Raw genomic sequence first — 19,116 nt, 5'->3', positions numbered from 1 at the left:
TGTATGCCTGCAAGCAGTGCACGAGATATGTAAATAAGCTGTCACTCAAGCAAGGACTTTGGTTTTTATCTGGAAGTCCGTTTTATTTCCCTGAACAATAAAAATAGGATTGCTCAGAGCTGGATTAACTCTGTGTGGCAAGACTGGGCACAGATGATAGGAAATCTTATTCTCTACAGGGTGACATCCACTTTAAGGAGATCTGGAGGGCCAACATCCAAAGTGACCAGGTTTGCACACATCTCAGGAGGGATTTTGGTCCACTCTTTTTTTTTTTTTACAGATCTTCTCTAAATCTTGGCTATCACTTGGCAACTCGAAGTTTCTGCTCTCTTCATGAATTTCCTTATTGTGCTTCTTCTTGAGCCACTCCTTTGCTGAAAGGCCCATCCATGACCCATCTTTGGTGTTCTGGTTGAGGGAAGAAGTTTCTCATCCAAAATTTTACAATACATTGCCCCGTTCATTGGCCCCTCAAAGTCGGTCTGTACCTTTAGCAGAGAAACAGCCCCAAACCATAATGTTTCCACCTTCGTGCTTGACTGTAGGGATGGCATTCTTATGCCGGGTACACACGATAATTTTTCGAGTTTGTAAAAAACGAATTTTTTTACAAATGTCATTTAAAACGATCAGAGCATTTTTCGGGTTCTGAAAAACGACAAAAAAAAATCGAACAGGCTCTATTTTTTCACGACGTTTTAAACAATGTTGTTTTTCGGGTTGTAAAAAATTATTTTGTGTGGGCTTTAACGACGTGAAAAAAACACGCATGCTCAGAAGCAAGTTATGAGACGGGAGCGCTTGTTCTGGTAAAACTACCGTTTGTAATGGAGTAAGCACATTCATCACGCTGTAACAGACAGAAAAGCGCAAATCGTCTATTACTAACACAAAATCAGCTAAAGCAGCCCAAAGGGTGGCGCTATCCGAATGGAACTTCCCATTTATAGTGCCGTCGCACGTTTTGTACGTCACTGCGCTTTGCTAGAGCATTTTTTTTTTCACTATTGTGTGTTGGCAACGTCATTTTAATGATGAAGTTGAAAAAATTGACGTTTTTTCTAGAGGCTGAAAAACATCATTTTTACAACTCAAAAAATGATGGTGTGTACGCGGCATTAGGGTCATAGTCAGCATTTTTCTTCCTTCAAACAGGTCGAGTCCCCCCCCACCCTCAAGAAAAGGGTAGAAATGTCATCAGCACACCAAGGATTCCTCAGAAGCATCCAAAGCTTTATTTAGATCCCAAGTGACGAGAACAGGGAAATTTAAAATTATAAGATAAGATATATGAATGTATAGATATATGTATTTAAAAATATCTTTGTAAAATGTGTATAAAATTTTATAAAAAGAGATTGAAAACAAAGCTTTATTCACATGGTCACACGGTTGACATATGGCAAAGTTTCGGAGCCACGCGGGGCACCTTAGTCAGGCAAGTAACTCACCAGAAGAAGGCACATGTACAGTCAGGCCAAGGAACATCTAAATGATTCAGAGAAGGATTGGGACAAAGTGCTGTGGTCAGATAAGATCAAAATTGAGCTCTTTGACATTAAGGCCTCGTACACACGACCAAGGAACTTGTCGTAAATGAAACATCGTTTTCCTCAACGAGTTCCTTGTTAGGCTTGTTGAGAAACTTGACAAGCTTTTTTTGCGTACACACTGTCAAGACAAAATCACGTCGTTCTCAAATGCGGTGACATTCAACATGTACAACGGCACTATAAAGGGGAAGTTCCATTCCATTAGTGCCACCGTTGTGGCTGCTTTTGCTAGTCTCATGTTGCCGCGTGTTAGTAAAAGTTTGGTGAGTGATGATTTGCGCTTTTCAGTCTGTTACAGCGTGACGAATGTGCTATCTTCATTACGAACGTTACTTTTACCGAAGGTGCGCTCCCGTCTCATACTTTATTCTGAGCATGCGTGAGTTTCTAAGCATGCACACGAACGGGTTTCTCATCGTAAACCAGCCCGACGAGAAACACAACGAGTAAATTGAGACTCCCGACGAGAAAAAAGAGAACTTGTTCTCTTTTTTTCTCGTCTAGATCCACAACAGTTTTCTCGACGAAAAACATACACACAACCATTTTTCTCGGCAAAAAAGCTCTGCCACTAAGTTTCCTGATGGATTTTGTCGAGGAAAACATGTGTACGAGGCCTAACTCTACTCGCCGTGTTTGGAGGAAGAACAATGCTGACCCCAAGAATACCATCCCTACAGTCAAACACTGAGGTGGAAACCTCATGCTTTGGCGGTTTCTCTGCTAAAGGTACAGGCCGAATTTGGATGAGGACCTTCTTCCCTCAGACAGAACACTGAAGATGGGTTGTGGATGGGTCTTCCAGCATGACAATGACCCAAAACATACCACCAAGGTAACAAGGGAGTGGCTCAAGAAAAAGCATATTAAGTTCATGGAGTGGCCCAGTCAGTCTCCAGACCTTAATCTTATAGAAAATGTATGGATCAAGCTGAAACTTAGAGTTGCCAAGAGACAGTCAAGAAACCTTAAGGATTTAGAGAATATCTGTAAAAACTAGTGGACCAAAATCCCTCCTGAGATGTGTGCCAACCTGGTCACCAACTGCAAGAAATGTCTTACCCCTGTGCTTGCCAACAAGGGTTTCTCCACCAAATACTAAGTCATGTTTTGCTTGGGGATCAAACAATTATTTTACTTGTTGAACTGCTACTTAATTAATAACATTTGTTTTATGTGTTTTTTTCAGGATTTTTGGTTAAAAATTATAGACCGTTCATTTTTTAGTAAGTGGGCAAACTTACAAAATCTGCATGAGATCAAATAATTATTTTCCCCACTGAAGGTAGGCATGGAAAAAAGAGATAGACAAGGGTGTCACCAGTATAGTGCTGTTCACTTTTAGAATGAAAATTGCCAACCTTCTTATACTGTTCTACCAATTGTCAGAACATTTGGGGTAAAAGAATACATATAAAGTTTCACAAGTCTATTTTTCCATTGTTCCTATCCATATATAAATGATGAACAATACTAAGCCATTTTTGGATCTTATTCTCACTCTTAGGCCGCGTACACACAGTCGAACATGTCCGCTGAAACTGGTCCGCGGACCAGTTTCCGCGGACATGTCCGACCGTGTGTACGGTCCAGCGGACAGGTTTCCAGCGGACAAAAGTTTCTTAGCAAGCTAAGAAACTTGTCCGCTGGAAACATGTCCGTCGGACATGTCCGATGGTTAGTACACCTAATCGGACATGTCCGCTGGTTATGACGTGTAACCAGCATCCCGAAATCCTGCGCATGCGTGGAATTGATTTGACGCATGCGTGGAAGCATTGCACTTCCGTGTTTGAGAACGTCGGTGTCTACTACGTCACCGCGTTCTCTGTCCGCTGGGATTTTGGTCTGATGGTGTGTACACACATCAGACCAAAAGCTCCCAGGAGACATGTCCGATGAAAATGGTCCGCGGACCGTTTTCATCGGACATGTCTCCTCATGTGTACGGGGCCTAAGAGGTTAATATCAAGTTAAAGATACAGCGGTTTTCTGCCTTACAAGAAGGCATTGTTCTTTTGTATCTTTATCCCAGACCATAAATTGGAAGGCTTGACACTGATAAGATGTGAGATGAGAGGCCCTGCACAGCATGACACAAAACATAGTGTGGTCTCTTTACTATGAAACCAATGGGGCTTATTCACAATCCCGGTGGAATTATATATTATACATCTCAAATAGTATTGTTTCTTTATAATGCCATAACAATATATGTGTATTAGTTGTTCATATAGTATAACTCGTTAAGCACATATACATATATTATTATCCTTACAAATGTGTGATCACAAGTGACACTAAGAATCTATATTTGGGGAGCAAGGGTTTTCCTGTAAAGGTACTTCAAAGGTTTTCACTTGTCTTAAGAATTAAACAGATGTATGAGCTAATGATATGTAAACATTCCGAGTCCACAATTCACTAGAAGTGCCAGGATGTCTGACAATTGTTTGACATACAGGACAACTTATGATGGTGCTATACCAAGATAAAGTCAGGGGGGTCATAAATCCTGATCAACTCTGCTTGACCCTAAAATTAGGAATTATTCCTTAGACACCACTACAGGTTAATATCGGCATGGTTCAAGACAGCCATATCCTTAGTTGCTATGGTCACTCATCAAAACATAGCATCATGTGACATCGCCAGTCATGTGATAGTGATATATACACCCACTTCTTTGGGGAGATAAAAAGTGATTAGACAAGAAAAGAGGGAAGTCTGTGATCTGAAAAAGCTCGGTGGGAGAGAGATGGTAAGGCTGATGGGAGCTGATCTCTGGAGGGCTGATGGCTGGAAGCTGCTCTGATCTCTGATCTCTGAAGGAAGCCGGAAGGCAGAGAGTGACCGCAAACATGTAAGGGGTTCACAGAAATCCTTCTTATGGCTTTCCCTTCTCAAACAGGACTCTTAATCACTGGTAATGTATCATTTTGATTATTTACCTTTTGGTAATTCGTAGGTTTTTCACATACACTCCACTAAGACCATTTAAATATACTTGGCAAAGATAATTTGGGAGTTGATTATGTCTAACTGCAGTATGAGATAATTGTATTCCAAATATTAGGAGACATACGCGCGTTACGTTTGTCTTTAAAAAGCTAAGTGCCAACAATAGTGGTTTGAGAGTGAGGGCGTATGTGAAGATATATCCTCGCCAAATTTAACGAAAGCTTGTGTACAATCTAACATTTGTTATGTACACGTATATAATAAGTAGTAGCAAGAGATCTGTTTGATATTGAGAAGAAATAACACAAGGTCAAATTACAAGCCAAAAGGTTTAAAGTACGCCAGGATGATTTAAATAAGAGCTATGAATATACCTTGTCATATAATGTAAATATCATCTGAACATTCAAGCGTCATTTATCTCTGATTGTAGAAGCATATCAATTATTTCTTTTAACACAAATTGTACCCGATTTAAATTTTTGCACTATATCTTTAGTTAATAAATATATATATTTTAAATATTCATTTGTATTGCTTGTCCTCAAAATAGCACGGATAAAAGAATTTTGATATCTTGTATCGTAGGAAAAGTGTATATCTCCCAAAGCACAGATTTACATATATTCATAAAAATAAAAATATTTTATAGCTCAGAATAAACATTCTGACGGTATATGTAGGCTCTATGCCGAGATACGTCAATGGTTCTGACACAATGATACAGTGCGGATCAATGGATTACCAGTACATGTGCTTGACTTTTTTCAGGCAAGGCCAGGACAAGGCATATGTAGAAAAGCAATTGAGGAGAAAAGTCTATTTTATCTCTTCTGTATTACCCCAGCTGTAACACTGACAGCTCAGTCCTGCAGATTACACTGGTAGAGTGTGGCCTTTTTACACAATTTGTGCACTTTATCAACCCTTAACTGGTGAACCTTAAGGGCCCTCCCACACGGGCAGACTGTATGTCCGCTTTTTCATGTTCATCCGATCCCCCCATAGAGGAGAGCAGAGAAACGACAGGGCGGTCCCTGCACAGTGTGCGGGGATCGCCCTGCCATCCGCCGGCTCAGCGGGGATCAACGGAGCGATCCCCAATGAGCAAGCAGGAGGTTCACCGGGCGGATCATTACTGATTCGCCCCGTGTGAAAGGGCCCTAATTGTTTTTTATGAACTTATTCACCCTCCCTACTATTACCATACAAACAATGTAAATTTATATTTGTTAATTTTTGTATCACAAATCAAATTTAAAAACTGCTTGTACCAGAAACATTATTTTTTATGATCACAATTTGAACTTTTGATGAGTTACAAACTACTTTCGTTCCCAGATGTAAGAACACATTTTTTGTTACTATAATGTTAATGGAAACCTGGCTGTGTTTCAAAAACATTCTCATCCTAAAACACATTGGTTTAACCATGTCACAACTTCCTCCATACTCGTCCTGCATGCCGGAAGATCTTGTGCCAGCACTGTATGCAACTGTTTAGAGTTCCCATTGAACCAGTCCTTTGCCAGAGCCTTTTTGTTCCCTTTTTCATCATAAGTGTCAAAACATTTTTTTTCTCAATGGAATAGCTTCAATTTCACAACTCATACATTTTTTTATTCTGTATCGTAAGGGAACATATAGGTAGATTCACAAAGAGTTAGGCCAGCTTATCTACAGATAAGCCGACCTAACTCTGAATCTAAGCCGGCCTATGTTTAAGTGTATTCCCAAACAGAGATACACTTAAACATACCTAAGATAGGCTGGCTTGCGCCATTCTATCTTAGGTTGCAATGTTTCTTTTGGCCGCTAGATGGCGCTTCCATTGCGGCCGGCCTAGATTATGTAAATGAGGGGATACGCCGATTCCCGACGATTTACGAGTGTACGCCGGGCCTACACCGTCGAGTTACATCGTTTCCGTACGCGATAGGCCGCCTAAAGTTATTCCACCTATGAGGTGGAATAACAATGTTAAGTATGGCCGCCGTTCCCGCTGCGAGGTTCGAATTTTTTACGTCGTTTGTGCAAGTCGTCCGCGAATCGGGATTTACGTCGTTTACGTACGCGTCAAAATCAATAGGCCCGTACGGCCTACTTAGCCGCAATGCGCACTGGGAAATGTAGTCGCCCAGCGCATGCACAGTGTAAAAAACGTCAATACTACACGCCCCCCTCCCAGTCATTTGAATTAGGTGCGCTTACGCCCGCTCGTTTTAGGCTACGCCGCCGAAAATTTGAAGGTAAGTGGTTTGAGAATCACTTCTAACCTAAATAATTTACGGCGGTGTAGCCTAAAAAGAGTAGGCTAGGCCGTCCTAATTTTAGGCGCCCCTACGTGAATCTACCCAATAGTATTCATCTTTTTTCTCTGGCACAGATCAGGCTTTAATTTGGTAGGACATTTGGATACACACAGTACTTTTTTTTCTCTAGGTTTTTCTTGGAAAAATAAAAAAAAACATTTTTTCCATTGCTATTTTTACATCTCTTTTAATCGCGGAAATTTGTCGCGAACAGGATCAGGTTTAGGATTTGTTTTTTTCCTCTAGGCCAACTACCTTTAGGCACCCCCTATCCCCAACAATAGCTTTGGTTTCTGTCCCCCAACATAACCAGAAATGTGTCTGTATAGACACAACTGGTGTGGTACTGACATAACCAGAATGTGTTTGCAAAAGAACAATCTCACCAGGCTAAAAACAGGGTCGCCTTCTGATACCAACACTCATAAAACTTTATTTGACGGGGTTGTAAAGGTAAAAGTTTTTTTTAACTTAATGCATTCTATACATTAAGGTGAAAAAACATCTGTGGATTTGCGCCCCCCCGTTTACTTACCTGACCCCTCGAAAGTCCCACACCGTGAACGCACTTGCATCTCGGCCAGGCTTCTCGGCTCATTCATTGGTTGATTGAGAAAGTCAATCACATCCAATGAGGCGGCGCGCCGGGGGGCAGGGCCGAGTGATACAGTGAGCGGCTATGGACACCGGCTGTATCACAGGAGTGAAGAACTCATCACCATGCGAACTTGCTTGCTTGATGAGTTTTTGCGAGGGGGAGACAGCCACCGAGGGACCCCAGAAGACCAGGTTCGGGGCCACTCTGTGCAAAATGAGCTGCACAGTGGAGGTAAGTATAACATGTTTGTTATTTTAAAAAAAAAATCCTTTACATACAGTAGGTGACCGCGATATTGTGTCAATCTCACTCCCTTTGTCGGCTAGATTGACCACCTACGAGCCCCATCGCGGGAGCCAGCGCCGAGCTGGCTTGCCGTGATGGAGACAAAGCCGTCATAGAAGCGACGGGGATCCGACTTGGATTCCCACCAATTCTAGCTGCAGCGTTTGGTATGAATCCTAAGGGGGAACTCAAAAGCCAAATTTCAAATAAAAAACCGGCATGGGTTCCCCCCCCAGGGTCATACCAGGCCCTTAAGTCTGGTATGGGTTGTAAGGAGACCCCCCCCCTACGCCGAAAAACTGATGTGGGGGTCCCCCCACAATCCATACCAGACCCGTATCCAAAGCACGCTGCCCGACCAGACAGGAAAGGAGTGGAGACAAGCGATCGCCCCCCCTCCTGAGCCGTACCACGCCGCATGCCCTCAACATGGGGGGGTTGGGTGCTCTGGGGCAGGGGGGCGCCCTGCGGCCCCCCACCCCAGAGCACTCTTACCCCATGTTGATAAGGACAGGGCCTCTTCCCGACAACCCTGGCCGTTGGATGTCAGGGTCTGCGGGCGGGGGGGCTTATCGGAATCTGGAAGCCCCCTTTAATAAGGGGGCCCCCAGATACCAGCCCCCACCCTAAATGAATGAATATGGGGTACATCGTACCCCTACCCATTCACCTGGAGGCAAAGTGTAAAAGAAAATAAACACACGACACAGGGTTTTTAAAGTAATTTATTTAGACAGCTCCGGGGGGGGGCCCTCTCTTCTTTAGCTCTTTTACCAGGGGGGGCCTTTTTCTTCCGCTCTCCGGGGGTCATCTCCGCTCTCCTGGGGGTCTTCTCCACTCTCCGGGGGTTTTCTCCCATCTTCTCCTCTGTCATCTCGGCGCTCTCCGGTGCCTTCTTCTTCAGGGTTGGCCGCCGCTATCTTCGTGTGTTAGCTCAATTACTAGCGGCAGCACAAGCCCGCTCTTCTGTGACGTCTTCTTCCGATAATGACACAACGCTTCTTCCCGCTGTAATGGCCGGGTGCGCGGTTCGCACCGATTTATATTGGCCTCTCTTATGATGTCACAGTCCCATCATGCTCCGGTACCTACCCGTGTGTGTAGGTACCGGTTTTTCGACATGGGGGGGGGTCTTCTTACAACCCATACCAGACCTAAGGGCCTGGTATGCCCCTGGGGGGGGAATCCATGCCGTTTTTTTATTTGAAATTTGGCGTGGGAGTTCCCCCTCAGGATTCATACCAAATGCCGCAGCAAGAATTGGCGGGAATCCAAGTCGGATCTCCGTCGCTTCTATGACGCGCTCGCTGAAATGTGCTGTGTCTATTCCAGCGAGCGCGAGATGTCGGCACCCTGTCGCCGAGAATCAGCGCGATGCTGTCGTGCTGGAAACACATTCTCGGCAACAGGTACTGTACCCTTTAAGCGAATGAGCTGATGAATATTGTGTTTTTTTCAAAATTGTTGCTCTTTTATTGTTTATAGTGCAAAAAAAAAAAATCCCAGAGATGATCAAATAGCACCAAAAGAAAGCTCTATTTGTGGGGAAAAAATACGTCAATTTTGTTTGGGTACCACGTCGCATGACCGCGTTACTGTCAGTTAAAGCGACACAGCGCCGAATCGCAAAAAATGGCCTGGTCATTGGGCAGCCAAATCTTCCGGGGCTGAAGTGGTTTAACATAGTAAAATGGTAAAGCTCAAAGCAAAATTTTGCATTTTTACTTAGGAAAACATTTTACCTTTTTATGTTTTATCACAAAGTACTCCATAAAAATTATTTTTTTGCAGATTATGAGCATAAATATACTTTTTACAAGTTTGCAATCACTATCACATATCAGAATAATGGTTGCAGGAAAGAAAATTGCAAAATGTATGGCCTGCCTAATGTTAGCTTTATATGTAATTGGCAGTCACTTGACAAGATCACTTGTTTCTACCTCTATGGGAAGTATTGTATCTTATCAACTAAAGGACATGCATTGCCTTTTTCCTCGGACCGTTCCTGATTACGGTAGTTAAATAGCAAATACTAATTTCAATTGCATTCGTCTGTAACAATATTCAAGTCATGTTTGTTTAGTTAAGACTCATGCCGTTACTGATTTTATTTACCATATACTGGGATATCAGATGATGTGTCTGATGCAGAATAGGCTTAAGTGTTATTCTGAGAACATATTTATTTACTGATCTAAAACAATCCTGATGTGAAGAGTCGTTCCCAGGGGAGAACTGTGCCTGGGAATATTCAGAGAGATGCCTGTCCCAGTCACGGGTTCAAACCCTCCCTCCGTCATCTCCCAGCACCATTCAGCCAATAGCAATGTACACTATATTACCAAAAGTATTGGGACACCTGCCTTTACACGCACATATAGGTAGATTCAGTAAGAGTTAGGCCGGCTTATCCGTAGATAAGCCGACCTAACTCAGAATCTACGCCGACTTATGTTTAAGCGTATGCTCAAACAGAGATACGCTTAAACATATCTAAGATACGACGGCTTGCGCCGTCCTATCTTAGATTGCAATATTTCGGATGGCCGCTAGGTGTCGCTTCCATTGCGGTCGGCGTAGAATATGTAAATGAGTAGATACGCCGATTCACAAACGTACGCCCGGCCGACGCAGTACTTTTACGCCGTTTACGTAAGAGATAGGCCACGTAAAGTTAGAGCTGGGCCCTAGTTGGAATAGTAATGTCAAGTATGGCCGCCGTTCCCGCGTCGAAATTCTAATTTTTTACGTCGTTTGCGTAAGTCGTCCGTGAATCGGGATTTACGTCATTTACGTCCACGTCCAAATCAATAGGCCCGTGCGGCGTACTTAGCCGCAATGCGCACTGGGAACTGTAGGCACCCGGCGCATGCGCAGTTCTCGAAAAACGTAAGGTCAAGCCCCATTAGCATACAACACGCCCCCCTCAAACACATTTGAATTAGGCGCCCTTACGCCCGCCGATTTAGGCTACGCCGCCGTAACTTAGCAGGTAAGTACATTTTGAATCATGTACTTGCCTCTCTAACTTACGGCGGCGTAGCTTAAATGCCTTAAGCTACGCCGCCGCAAAGTTGCGGCCATGTACTTGAATCTAGCTAATAAACTCTAATGACATCCCAGTGTTAGTCCGTAGGGATCAATATTGAGTTGGCCCACCCTTTGCAGCTATAACAGCTTCAACACTTGGCCGTCCACAAGGTTTAGGAGTGTGTCTATGGGAATGTTTGACCATTCTTCCAGAAGTGCATTTGTGAGGTCAGGCATTGATGTTGGATGAGAAGGCCTGGCTCGCAGTCTGCGCTCTAAGTCATCCCAAAGGTGTTCTATCGGGTTGATGTCAGGACTCTGCATGGGGCAGTTAAGTTCATCCACCCCAAACTCTCTCATCCATGTTTTAATGGACCTTGCTTTGTGCACTGGTGTGCAGTCATATTGGAACAGGAAGGGGCCATCCCCAAACTGTTCCCAGAAAGTTGGGAGCATGAAATGGTCCCAAATGTCATGGTCTGCTTAAAGGGGTTGTAAAGGAAAACAGTTTTTTCCCTAAATAGCTTCCTTTACCTTAGTGCAGTCCTCCTTCACTTACCTCATCCTTCCATTTTGCTTTTAAATGTCCTTATTTCTTCTGAGAAATCCTCACTTCCTGTTCTTTTGTCTGTAACTCCACACAGTAATGGAAGGCTTTCTTCCTGGTGTGGAGAAAGCCTCTTGAGGGGGCGAGCAGGAGGGTCAGCACGCCCACTAACACACAGCTCCTTTGTCTATCTGCAAAGTAGAGAGTGTCCTGACTTGCCTGCTCGCCCCCTCCCCCCTCAAGAGGCTTTCTCCACACCAGGAAGAAAGCCTTGCATTACTGTGTGGAGTTACAGACAAAAGAACAGGAAGTGAGGATTTCTCAGAAGAAATAAAGACATTTAAAAGCAAAATGGAAGGATGAGGTAAGAGAAGGAGGACTGCACTAAGGTAAAGGAAGCTATTTAGGGGGAAAAAAATCCTTTACAACCCCTTTAAGAGTTCCCTTCACTGGAACCCAACCAAACCCAACCAAACCCAACCCCTGAAAAACAAACACCACACCATAATCCCCCTTCCACCAAATGATTTGGACCAGTTCACAAAGCAAGGTCCATAAAGACATTGGGCCAGATTCACAGACGAGATACGACGGCGTATCTCCTGATACACCGTCGTATCTCTGAGAGTATTTATGCGACTGATTCATAGAATCAGTTACGCATAGATAGCCCTAAGATCCGACAGGTGTAATGGACTTACAGAGTCGGATCTTAGGCTGCAATACTTTGGCCGCCGCTGGGTGGAATTCGCGTCGTATTCCAGCGTCGGGTATGCAAATGAGCTTTTACGGCGATCCACGACAGTTTTCGCGTTCGTTACGTCGTCGCTAGTAATTTTTTCCCGTCGCAAAGTTAAACCTGCTTTTACATGGCTTAACTTTAGACGAGCCATGTTAAAGTATGGCCGTCTTTCCCGCGTCGAATTTAAATTTTTTTTTTTTGCGTAAGACGTCCGGGAATACGAAAGTACGTTACGCACGTTGCCGTTCAAAAAAATGACGTCACTTCGCGCAAAGCACAGCGGGAATTTCAAAACGGAGCATGCGCAGTACGTCCGGCGCCTAATTTAAATGGCACACGCCCCATTTGAATTAGGCGGGCTTGCGCCGGACGCCGCCGCCGCCGTAAGTTTACACGCAAGTGCTTGGTGAATCAGGCACTTGCGATGAAAACTTGCGGCGGTGTAACGTATAGACGATACGTTACGCCGCCGCATTTGTACCTGAATCTGGCCCATGGATTTTGGGGTGGAGGAACTTAACTGGCCCACCCAAGAGTGGGACAACTCAATATTGAATCCTACCGACTAAGACTGGGATACCATTAAAGCGGTTGTATACCCAATCACAATCTTTCTTTTTTTACCCCTGTAAGGCAAAAGGCATAATGAGCTAGTATGCACCGCATACTAGCTCATTATGAGATACTTACCTTAGAACGAGGCATCGGACACTCACCTGGTAGCTGACATGTTGCCTTGGCATGTCTTCCGGGCATGCGCATAGGAGACTTCTTTCTGGCAAGGTCCGGCGTCTGCCGGGCCTTGAGCCGAGAATCCCCTGTGCGCATGAGCCGCTGCAGTCAGCAGCTAATTTCAAGGGGAATATCTCCTAAACCATAAATTTAAGGGTCACATGCGTGTAAAGACAGGTGTACAAATACGTTTGGTAATATAGTGTAGAAAGCTTCTGACACTACTGTAATTAGTAATATTTGGATTTATAGGTTTTAATTAAAACATTTTCTCACAGTGTAGGAAAAATACAAGGCATGATTTGTAAAGGTTGCATGTAGTTATATCAACTTTTCCATCAAAACTATTCATGTATAGAAGTTGCCATATTACCTAGAATGGGAATTATTTCTGTGTTTATTATACATTAAGCATATAAAACATAAGGGTAATAATACAATTACTCACCACTGGAGCAGTCTTCTCCTCGCCAGCCTGGCTCACACTGGCATTGATTGGGTGCCACGCATCGGCCGTGCACACACTCTCCAAGGCAGTGCGCTGCAATACAAAAGACCATGTCAAGCCTTTGCACAAATTGAAATTTCACCCTTACCAACCCATATGGACCTTGAAGGAATGTTACACGAGATCTATCGCTGAAATATCGCTTCCATTATTCAAAAGCACTCTATGAATGGAGGAAGCAGACCTTTCATTCATCACCGCCAAGCTCCTCTTCCTTCCTCCTGGAGTCCTGTCAGTCCAGCCGGGTACAGGAGATTCAGTTTCCTGTTCATGGCCGGACTGACAGGAAACCGCGCGGTACCCAGCCCGGCCCAGGCACTTTCTGATAGGGGACTGGGGACCCATTAAGATAGAACACCGGACTGACAGGAGGAAGAGGAGCTTGGCCACGCTGCTGTTGCAGCCTACAGGGAAGAAGGGGAGGTGAGAGTAGAAAAACATAGGGACTAGGATGGGGGGGGTAGGAACATGGGTGTAGCGCTAACGTAGGCTTTGCGTGCAGGGGGGGTGCTTGGGGGCCCCCATTTTGCTTGGGGCCCCCAAATTCCTTAAATCGGCCCTGTTCATTACAAGTACTGTTCCTTGTGCTGAGTTCTTTTATTTTTGACCTAAACTTACTCTTTAACATCATCATCTCAAGGGCCACTGTATCTTTAGTTAAGTTAAACTTTAATTATCCCCCAGACCACCTAAGTGCAACCTGCCTTACCTTCCTCCCTGTTCTAGTGATCTTTTGTTCCATGGCTCTGTCCTGGCACTGCACAGCCTTTGAAGCAAAAATGTACTTGTTGGGTCTTTCTTTTACTGCACATGTGCACCATGACTCCAATTCATTCCTATGGCTAAAGCTTGTCATACACGAATCAAAGTTTGTCTGGTTAAAAAAAAAAAAAAACTGGCTGAACTTGGATCAGTGTGTAGCTATCGTTTCTGCTTGATCAACTGCTTGATTCATTTCTGCCAAAGGCCGCTGATCAATGTTCTTAAAGTGGTGGGTCCCGCTGTCAGCATACATTGTTTAGACGGGAGGTTTCCTCCGTCTACCTTGTTTGTGTAGATGGAGGAATCTGTTTTGGCTGAACGAAAAATAAATAACTGTTTATGGCCAGCTTCAACCGTAGTCTTGACCTCAAGCTGTCCAGGTAAGTATGGTTCATGCACAGGGCAATCTCATGGGTCCCCCAAAGTTCTCAATGGTTCACATGAAGTGGGGATCAGCAGGAAGAACAAGTGAGAGAGCTGAGGGGGATTCAGTAGATTGACACTACCATAAGTGTTGGTTTTCCTACAGACTTTGTGGGACCATTTCTCAGGATTAGAGTGATGCTCAGCAGCTCAAGCAAAAGGAAAGGTAAGTCGTTATTATATTACAGGTAGATCCTGCTTGAATAATTTTTTTATAGGGTCACTCTTAAATGGATTTCTATTTGGTTACTTTGAGTAACTATAACTCATTGCTCTTTGCACCTTGGCATGGTTTTTCTGGCACAAAATTTCATGTGTACTTGATTAGTAAAAATTATTGCATTTCGATGTGTTTTAATACGTAAAGACGAGTATGCATTGAAATGCGTAACATTAGAGTGGGCTCTAATTGAAGGTAGGGTGTCAATAGACATCCTCCCGTGCATGAGCTGCCTGTGGGCCCTGTGATCACCAGCCCCTTACCACATGATCAGCTGTCAGCCAATGGCAGCTGATCACCTGATGAAAACAAAAGATCGATAATCTGCATTTTTCTGGTCTCACTGACAGTGTGAGCAGAATAAAAAAAGCTGATCACCGGCTTCTGTCAAAGGAACAGCAGTCCCGAACAGTGAGATCCACCGCCACCTCATTTGTGCCTACCAGTGCTGCCTGCCAATGCCACCTGCCAGTGCATATGGGTGCTGCCAATCAGTGCCCACCAATGCCACCTACCAGTGCCCACAAGTGCCACTTATCAATGCCCATCCGTGCTGCCAGACACCTATTAGTTCCTCCTATCAGTGCCACCTTTCAATGCCTTTCAGTGCCACCTCTCAGCGCTGCCCATCAGTGCCACCTATCAGTGCCTACCAGTACCACCTTGATCTGTGTCCACCAGTGCCACCTATTAGTGTCCAACAGTGCCGCCTTATCAGCGCCACCATCTTTAAAAATACTGGGCCAGATTCAGAAAGATCAGCGGATCTTTCTGCTGGCGTAACGTATGTCCGATACGTTACGCCGCTGTAACCTTGGGGCGCAAGTTCTGTATTCAGAAAGAACTTGCGCCCTTGGTTACGGCGGCGTAACGTATGTGTTGCGGCGTAAGGCCGCCTAATTCAAATGGGGATGTTGGGGGCATGTTTTATCTAAATTGTACTTGACCCCGCGTTTTTGACGTATTTCATGCGCCGTCCGTAAAATATCCCAGTGTGCATTGCTCCAAATTATGCCGCAAGGACGTATTGGATTCGACGTGAACGTAAATGACGTAAAGCCGTATTCGCAAACGACGTAAAAATTTCAAAACTCGGCGCGGGAACGACGGCCATACTTAACATTAGCTATGCCTCATATAGCAGGGGTAACTATACGCCGAAAAAAAAACGGAACGTAAACGACGTAAAAAAATGCGCCGGCGGGACGTACGTTTCTGAGTCGCCGTATCTACCTAATTAGCATATTCATTGCGTAAACATACGGAAGCGCCACCTAGCGGCCAGCCTGAAATGCAGCCTAAGATACGACGGTGTAAGACACTTACACCTGTCGGATCTTAGGGATATCTATGCGTAACTGATTCTCTGAATCAGGCGCATAGATACGACCTCCCGCACTCAGAGATACGCCGTCGTATCTTGTATCTTGTTTCTGAATCTGGCCCACTGTGTGTGTGCAGTTCTCTGTGGGGTCTCTGAAGCCCTGTGCCAAATCTGTAAATGCATGGAATTTGGCAACGCGTATGAGCTGTAATAGGCTACATGGAGTGCCAATCCATTTTCTCAACTAGGCAAGAGTCTTCATTTTTTTAAATAAATTGTGAGAGAGGGAAGGGGATGAATCCAGGTGCAAATAATTAGTTTTCCTGGGTGAATATCTACTTTAATTAAAATAATTTGCCACAATGACTATTTATTTCTGTAGTACTCTGAGTCATATGACTATCAACAGCCCCCAAAGTGAATAAACATTGTCAGCAGAGAAACATAACTTAGCCCCGCACTCTTGTGGTTCATTGTATGGAGTGGAGATTGAAACCGTTCCAGTTTTAAATTGTGTTTGAATCTTGTTTAAGGGCATCAACTCTGCCCATTATTCCCCCAGAATATTCGTTTTGGATTCCTTTCTACAGCAAGCAATACACATGTGAGTCCTGGGCATGACCTGTTTCAGATCGGGAAAACCTTCAAGCTGTAAATTTGAGGTTAGACAGTTTTATGAGCTGCCCTCTAAACAATTACCCTCTACAGCCATATATGGAATGCCCAGTAAAACTATACATTAATGGGGATAACTCAAGCCGTACAGGCCACCCAGCTACATATGCAATGGATTACATTAAATTCATTTGTCAGTGAAAAGGCATGCTAAAGGTTTACAGTCTCTAAAATGAAAACATGTTATGAAAATATACCTCACCATCATTATGTGTTCTAATAGTTCTAATAATGATGCATTAGCGAAGGGAAAATAAAACTCAATTTTGAATATAAGGTTTATGGTTTGCCATACTGTGGCAAACTTTGCTATGAGCATTGCATTCCTAATTATTGTAAATGCGTACGGCTTCCAGAAGTTAATTTTGAAATTATAGTTTAGATATTGCAATTTTAACATAGCTAAATTGGTCCAACTTGGAACCATGTACAGTGGGAAAAATAATTATTTGATTCCCTGCAGATTTTGTAGGTTTGCCCACTTACAAAGAAATTAAGGGCCAGATCCACAGCCAGCGGGCGCAACTTAAATATTGCGATTTAAGTTACACCGCCGAAAAAGTGCCCGATCCACAAAGCACTTACCTAGAAATTTGCAGCGGTGTAACTTAAATCCGTCCGGCGCAAGGCGTGCCCAATCTAATGGGGCGAGTCCCATTTAAATTAGGCGCGCTCCCGCGCCGGACGTACTGCGCATGCTCCCAACGCTATTTTCCCGACGTGCTTTGCGTTACGTTACGTTGCGCCGAGTTTTTTGAATCGCGACGGGTAAAAAAGAGATGCGGCGGGAAAAAAAAATTTTTAAAAGAAATTTGACAGCGATGCGGGAAAGACAGGTATACTTTTACATGGTGTACTAACTTTACACTTTGTAAAAGCAGCCCTATCTTTGCGACGGCAAACTAACACTTACGGAGACTTAACGAAGGGAAAAACCTTTGTGGATCTCCGTAAGTGCTAATTTGCATACCCGACGCGGAATTTAGACGAGAAATGCCCCCAGCGGCGGCCGCGGTACTGCATCCTAAGATCCGACAGTGTAAAACTATTACACCTGCCGGATCTTAGGAATATCTATGCGTAACTGATTCTATGAATCAGCCGCATAGATAGAAACAGGGATACGACGGCGTATCAGGAGATACGCCTGCGTATCCCTTTTGTGGATCTGGCCCTAAGAGATTATAATTTTTATCATAGGTGTATTTAAAATGAAGGAGACAGAATATCAACCAAAAAAAAACTAAAAATTGAGTTGTAGTTCAATGAGTAAAATACTTTTAGGCCCCATACACACGATAGGATTTATCCGCAAATACGGTCCAGCGGACCGTTTCCGCGGATAAATCCTCTCGAGGATTTCAGCGGATTTCTATGCGATGGAGTATACTCACCATCGCATTGAAATCCGCGTCGAAATCCTCTGGCGATGACGTGTCGGGCCGTCGCCGCGATTATGACGCGGCGACGTGCGCGACGCTGTCATATAAGGAATTCCACGCATGCGTCGAATCATTACGACGCATGCGGGGGATCCCTTCGGACGGATGGATCCGGTGAGTCTATACAGACCAGCGGATCCATCCGTTGGGATGGATTCCAGCGGATAGATTTGTTGAGCATGTCAGCAAATATCCGATCTGCTGGAATCCATCCCAGGGGAGAAATATCCGCGGAAACAGATCCGCTGGAGTGTACACACCATAGGATCTATCCGCTGAAACCCATTCGCTGGGATTTTTCAGTGGATGGATTCTATCGTGTGTATGGGGCCTAAGTATTTGACCCCCAAGCAAAACATGACTTAGTACTTGGTGGAGAACACCCCTGTTGGCAATCACAGAGGTAAGACATTTCTTGTAGTTGGTGACCAGGTTTGCACACATCTTTAGGAGGGATTTTGGTCCGGGTCTTAAGTGGTTAAAAACGACCGTGTGTAGGCTCCAGAGCATTTTTCTCGTCGTTAAAATGGGCATTAAAAATTTAGAACATGCTCTAATTTTTCTCGTTGTTTTTCACGTTGCGAAAAGACATGTGCACAGCAAAAAATTTCGTTTATTTCTGTTTCGTTTCTGTTCGTTTATCGTGATTCGTAACGAGTCGTAATTTCGTAAGACGTTAGTTATCGTATTCTTTAGTATTTTTGTAACACTCTTTTTTCCGTTTCTTTCTGTTAGTTTATTTTCCGTTGAATGGAGATTAGTATTTTCGTTATATTTTGTATTCTGCCGCGTTCGTATTTTTAAAATGATTTTATTAGTTCCTTCGTTTTTACGTTAGTTTAATTTTCGTTGTTTTTGCTATTCATATTTACATTATATTTTCCATCATGCCGCGTTTGTATTTTCGTAAAAAATATATATTTTCGTTGCTTTATGATCATTCGTATTTTCGTGTCTAATTTCCTTTGATTGTAAAAACGTACTTTTGTAGATTTT

General features: G+C 43.9%; 1 protein-coding gene across 2 annotated transcripts in view; it reads right to left on the bottom strand.

The window, feature by feature from the left end:
* LOC120920885 (multiple epidermal growth factor-like domains protein 10) overlaps window positions 1-19,116 on the bottom strand; it is a 221,048-nt gene that overhangs the window by 97,554 nt on the left and 104,378 nt on the right. For both annotated transcript variants that reach the window (XM_040333275.1, XM_040333274.1), the window contains exon 5: window positions 13,215-13,307. In XM_040333275.1, the coding sequence (XP_040189209.1) occupies window positions 13,215-13,307 (93 nt within the window). The remainder of the gene's footprint in view (window positions 1-13,214; window positions 13,308-19,116) is intronic.

This window comes from Rana temporaria, chromosome 13, assembly GCF_905171775.1.
Source record: "Rana temporaria chromosome 13, aRanTem1.1, whole genome shotgun sequence".
NCBI classification, from domain to species: Eukaryota; Metazoa; Chordata; class Amphibia; order Anura; family Ranidae; genus Rana; species Rana temporaria.
The sequence above is the reverse complement of the archived record's forward strand: the minus strand, read 5'-3'. Positions and strand labels throughout refer to the sequence as shown.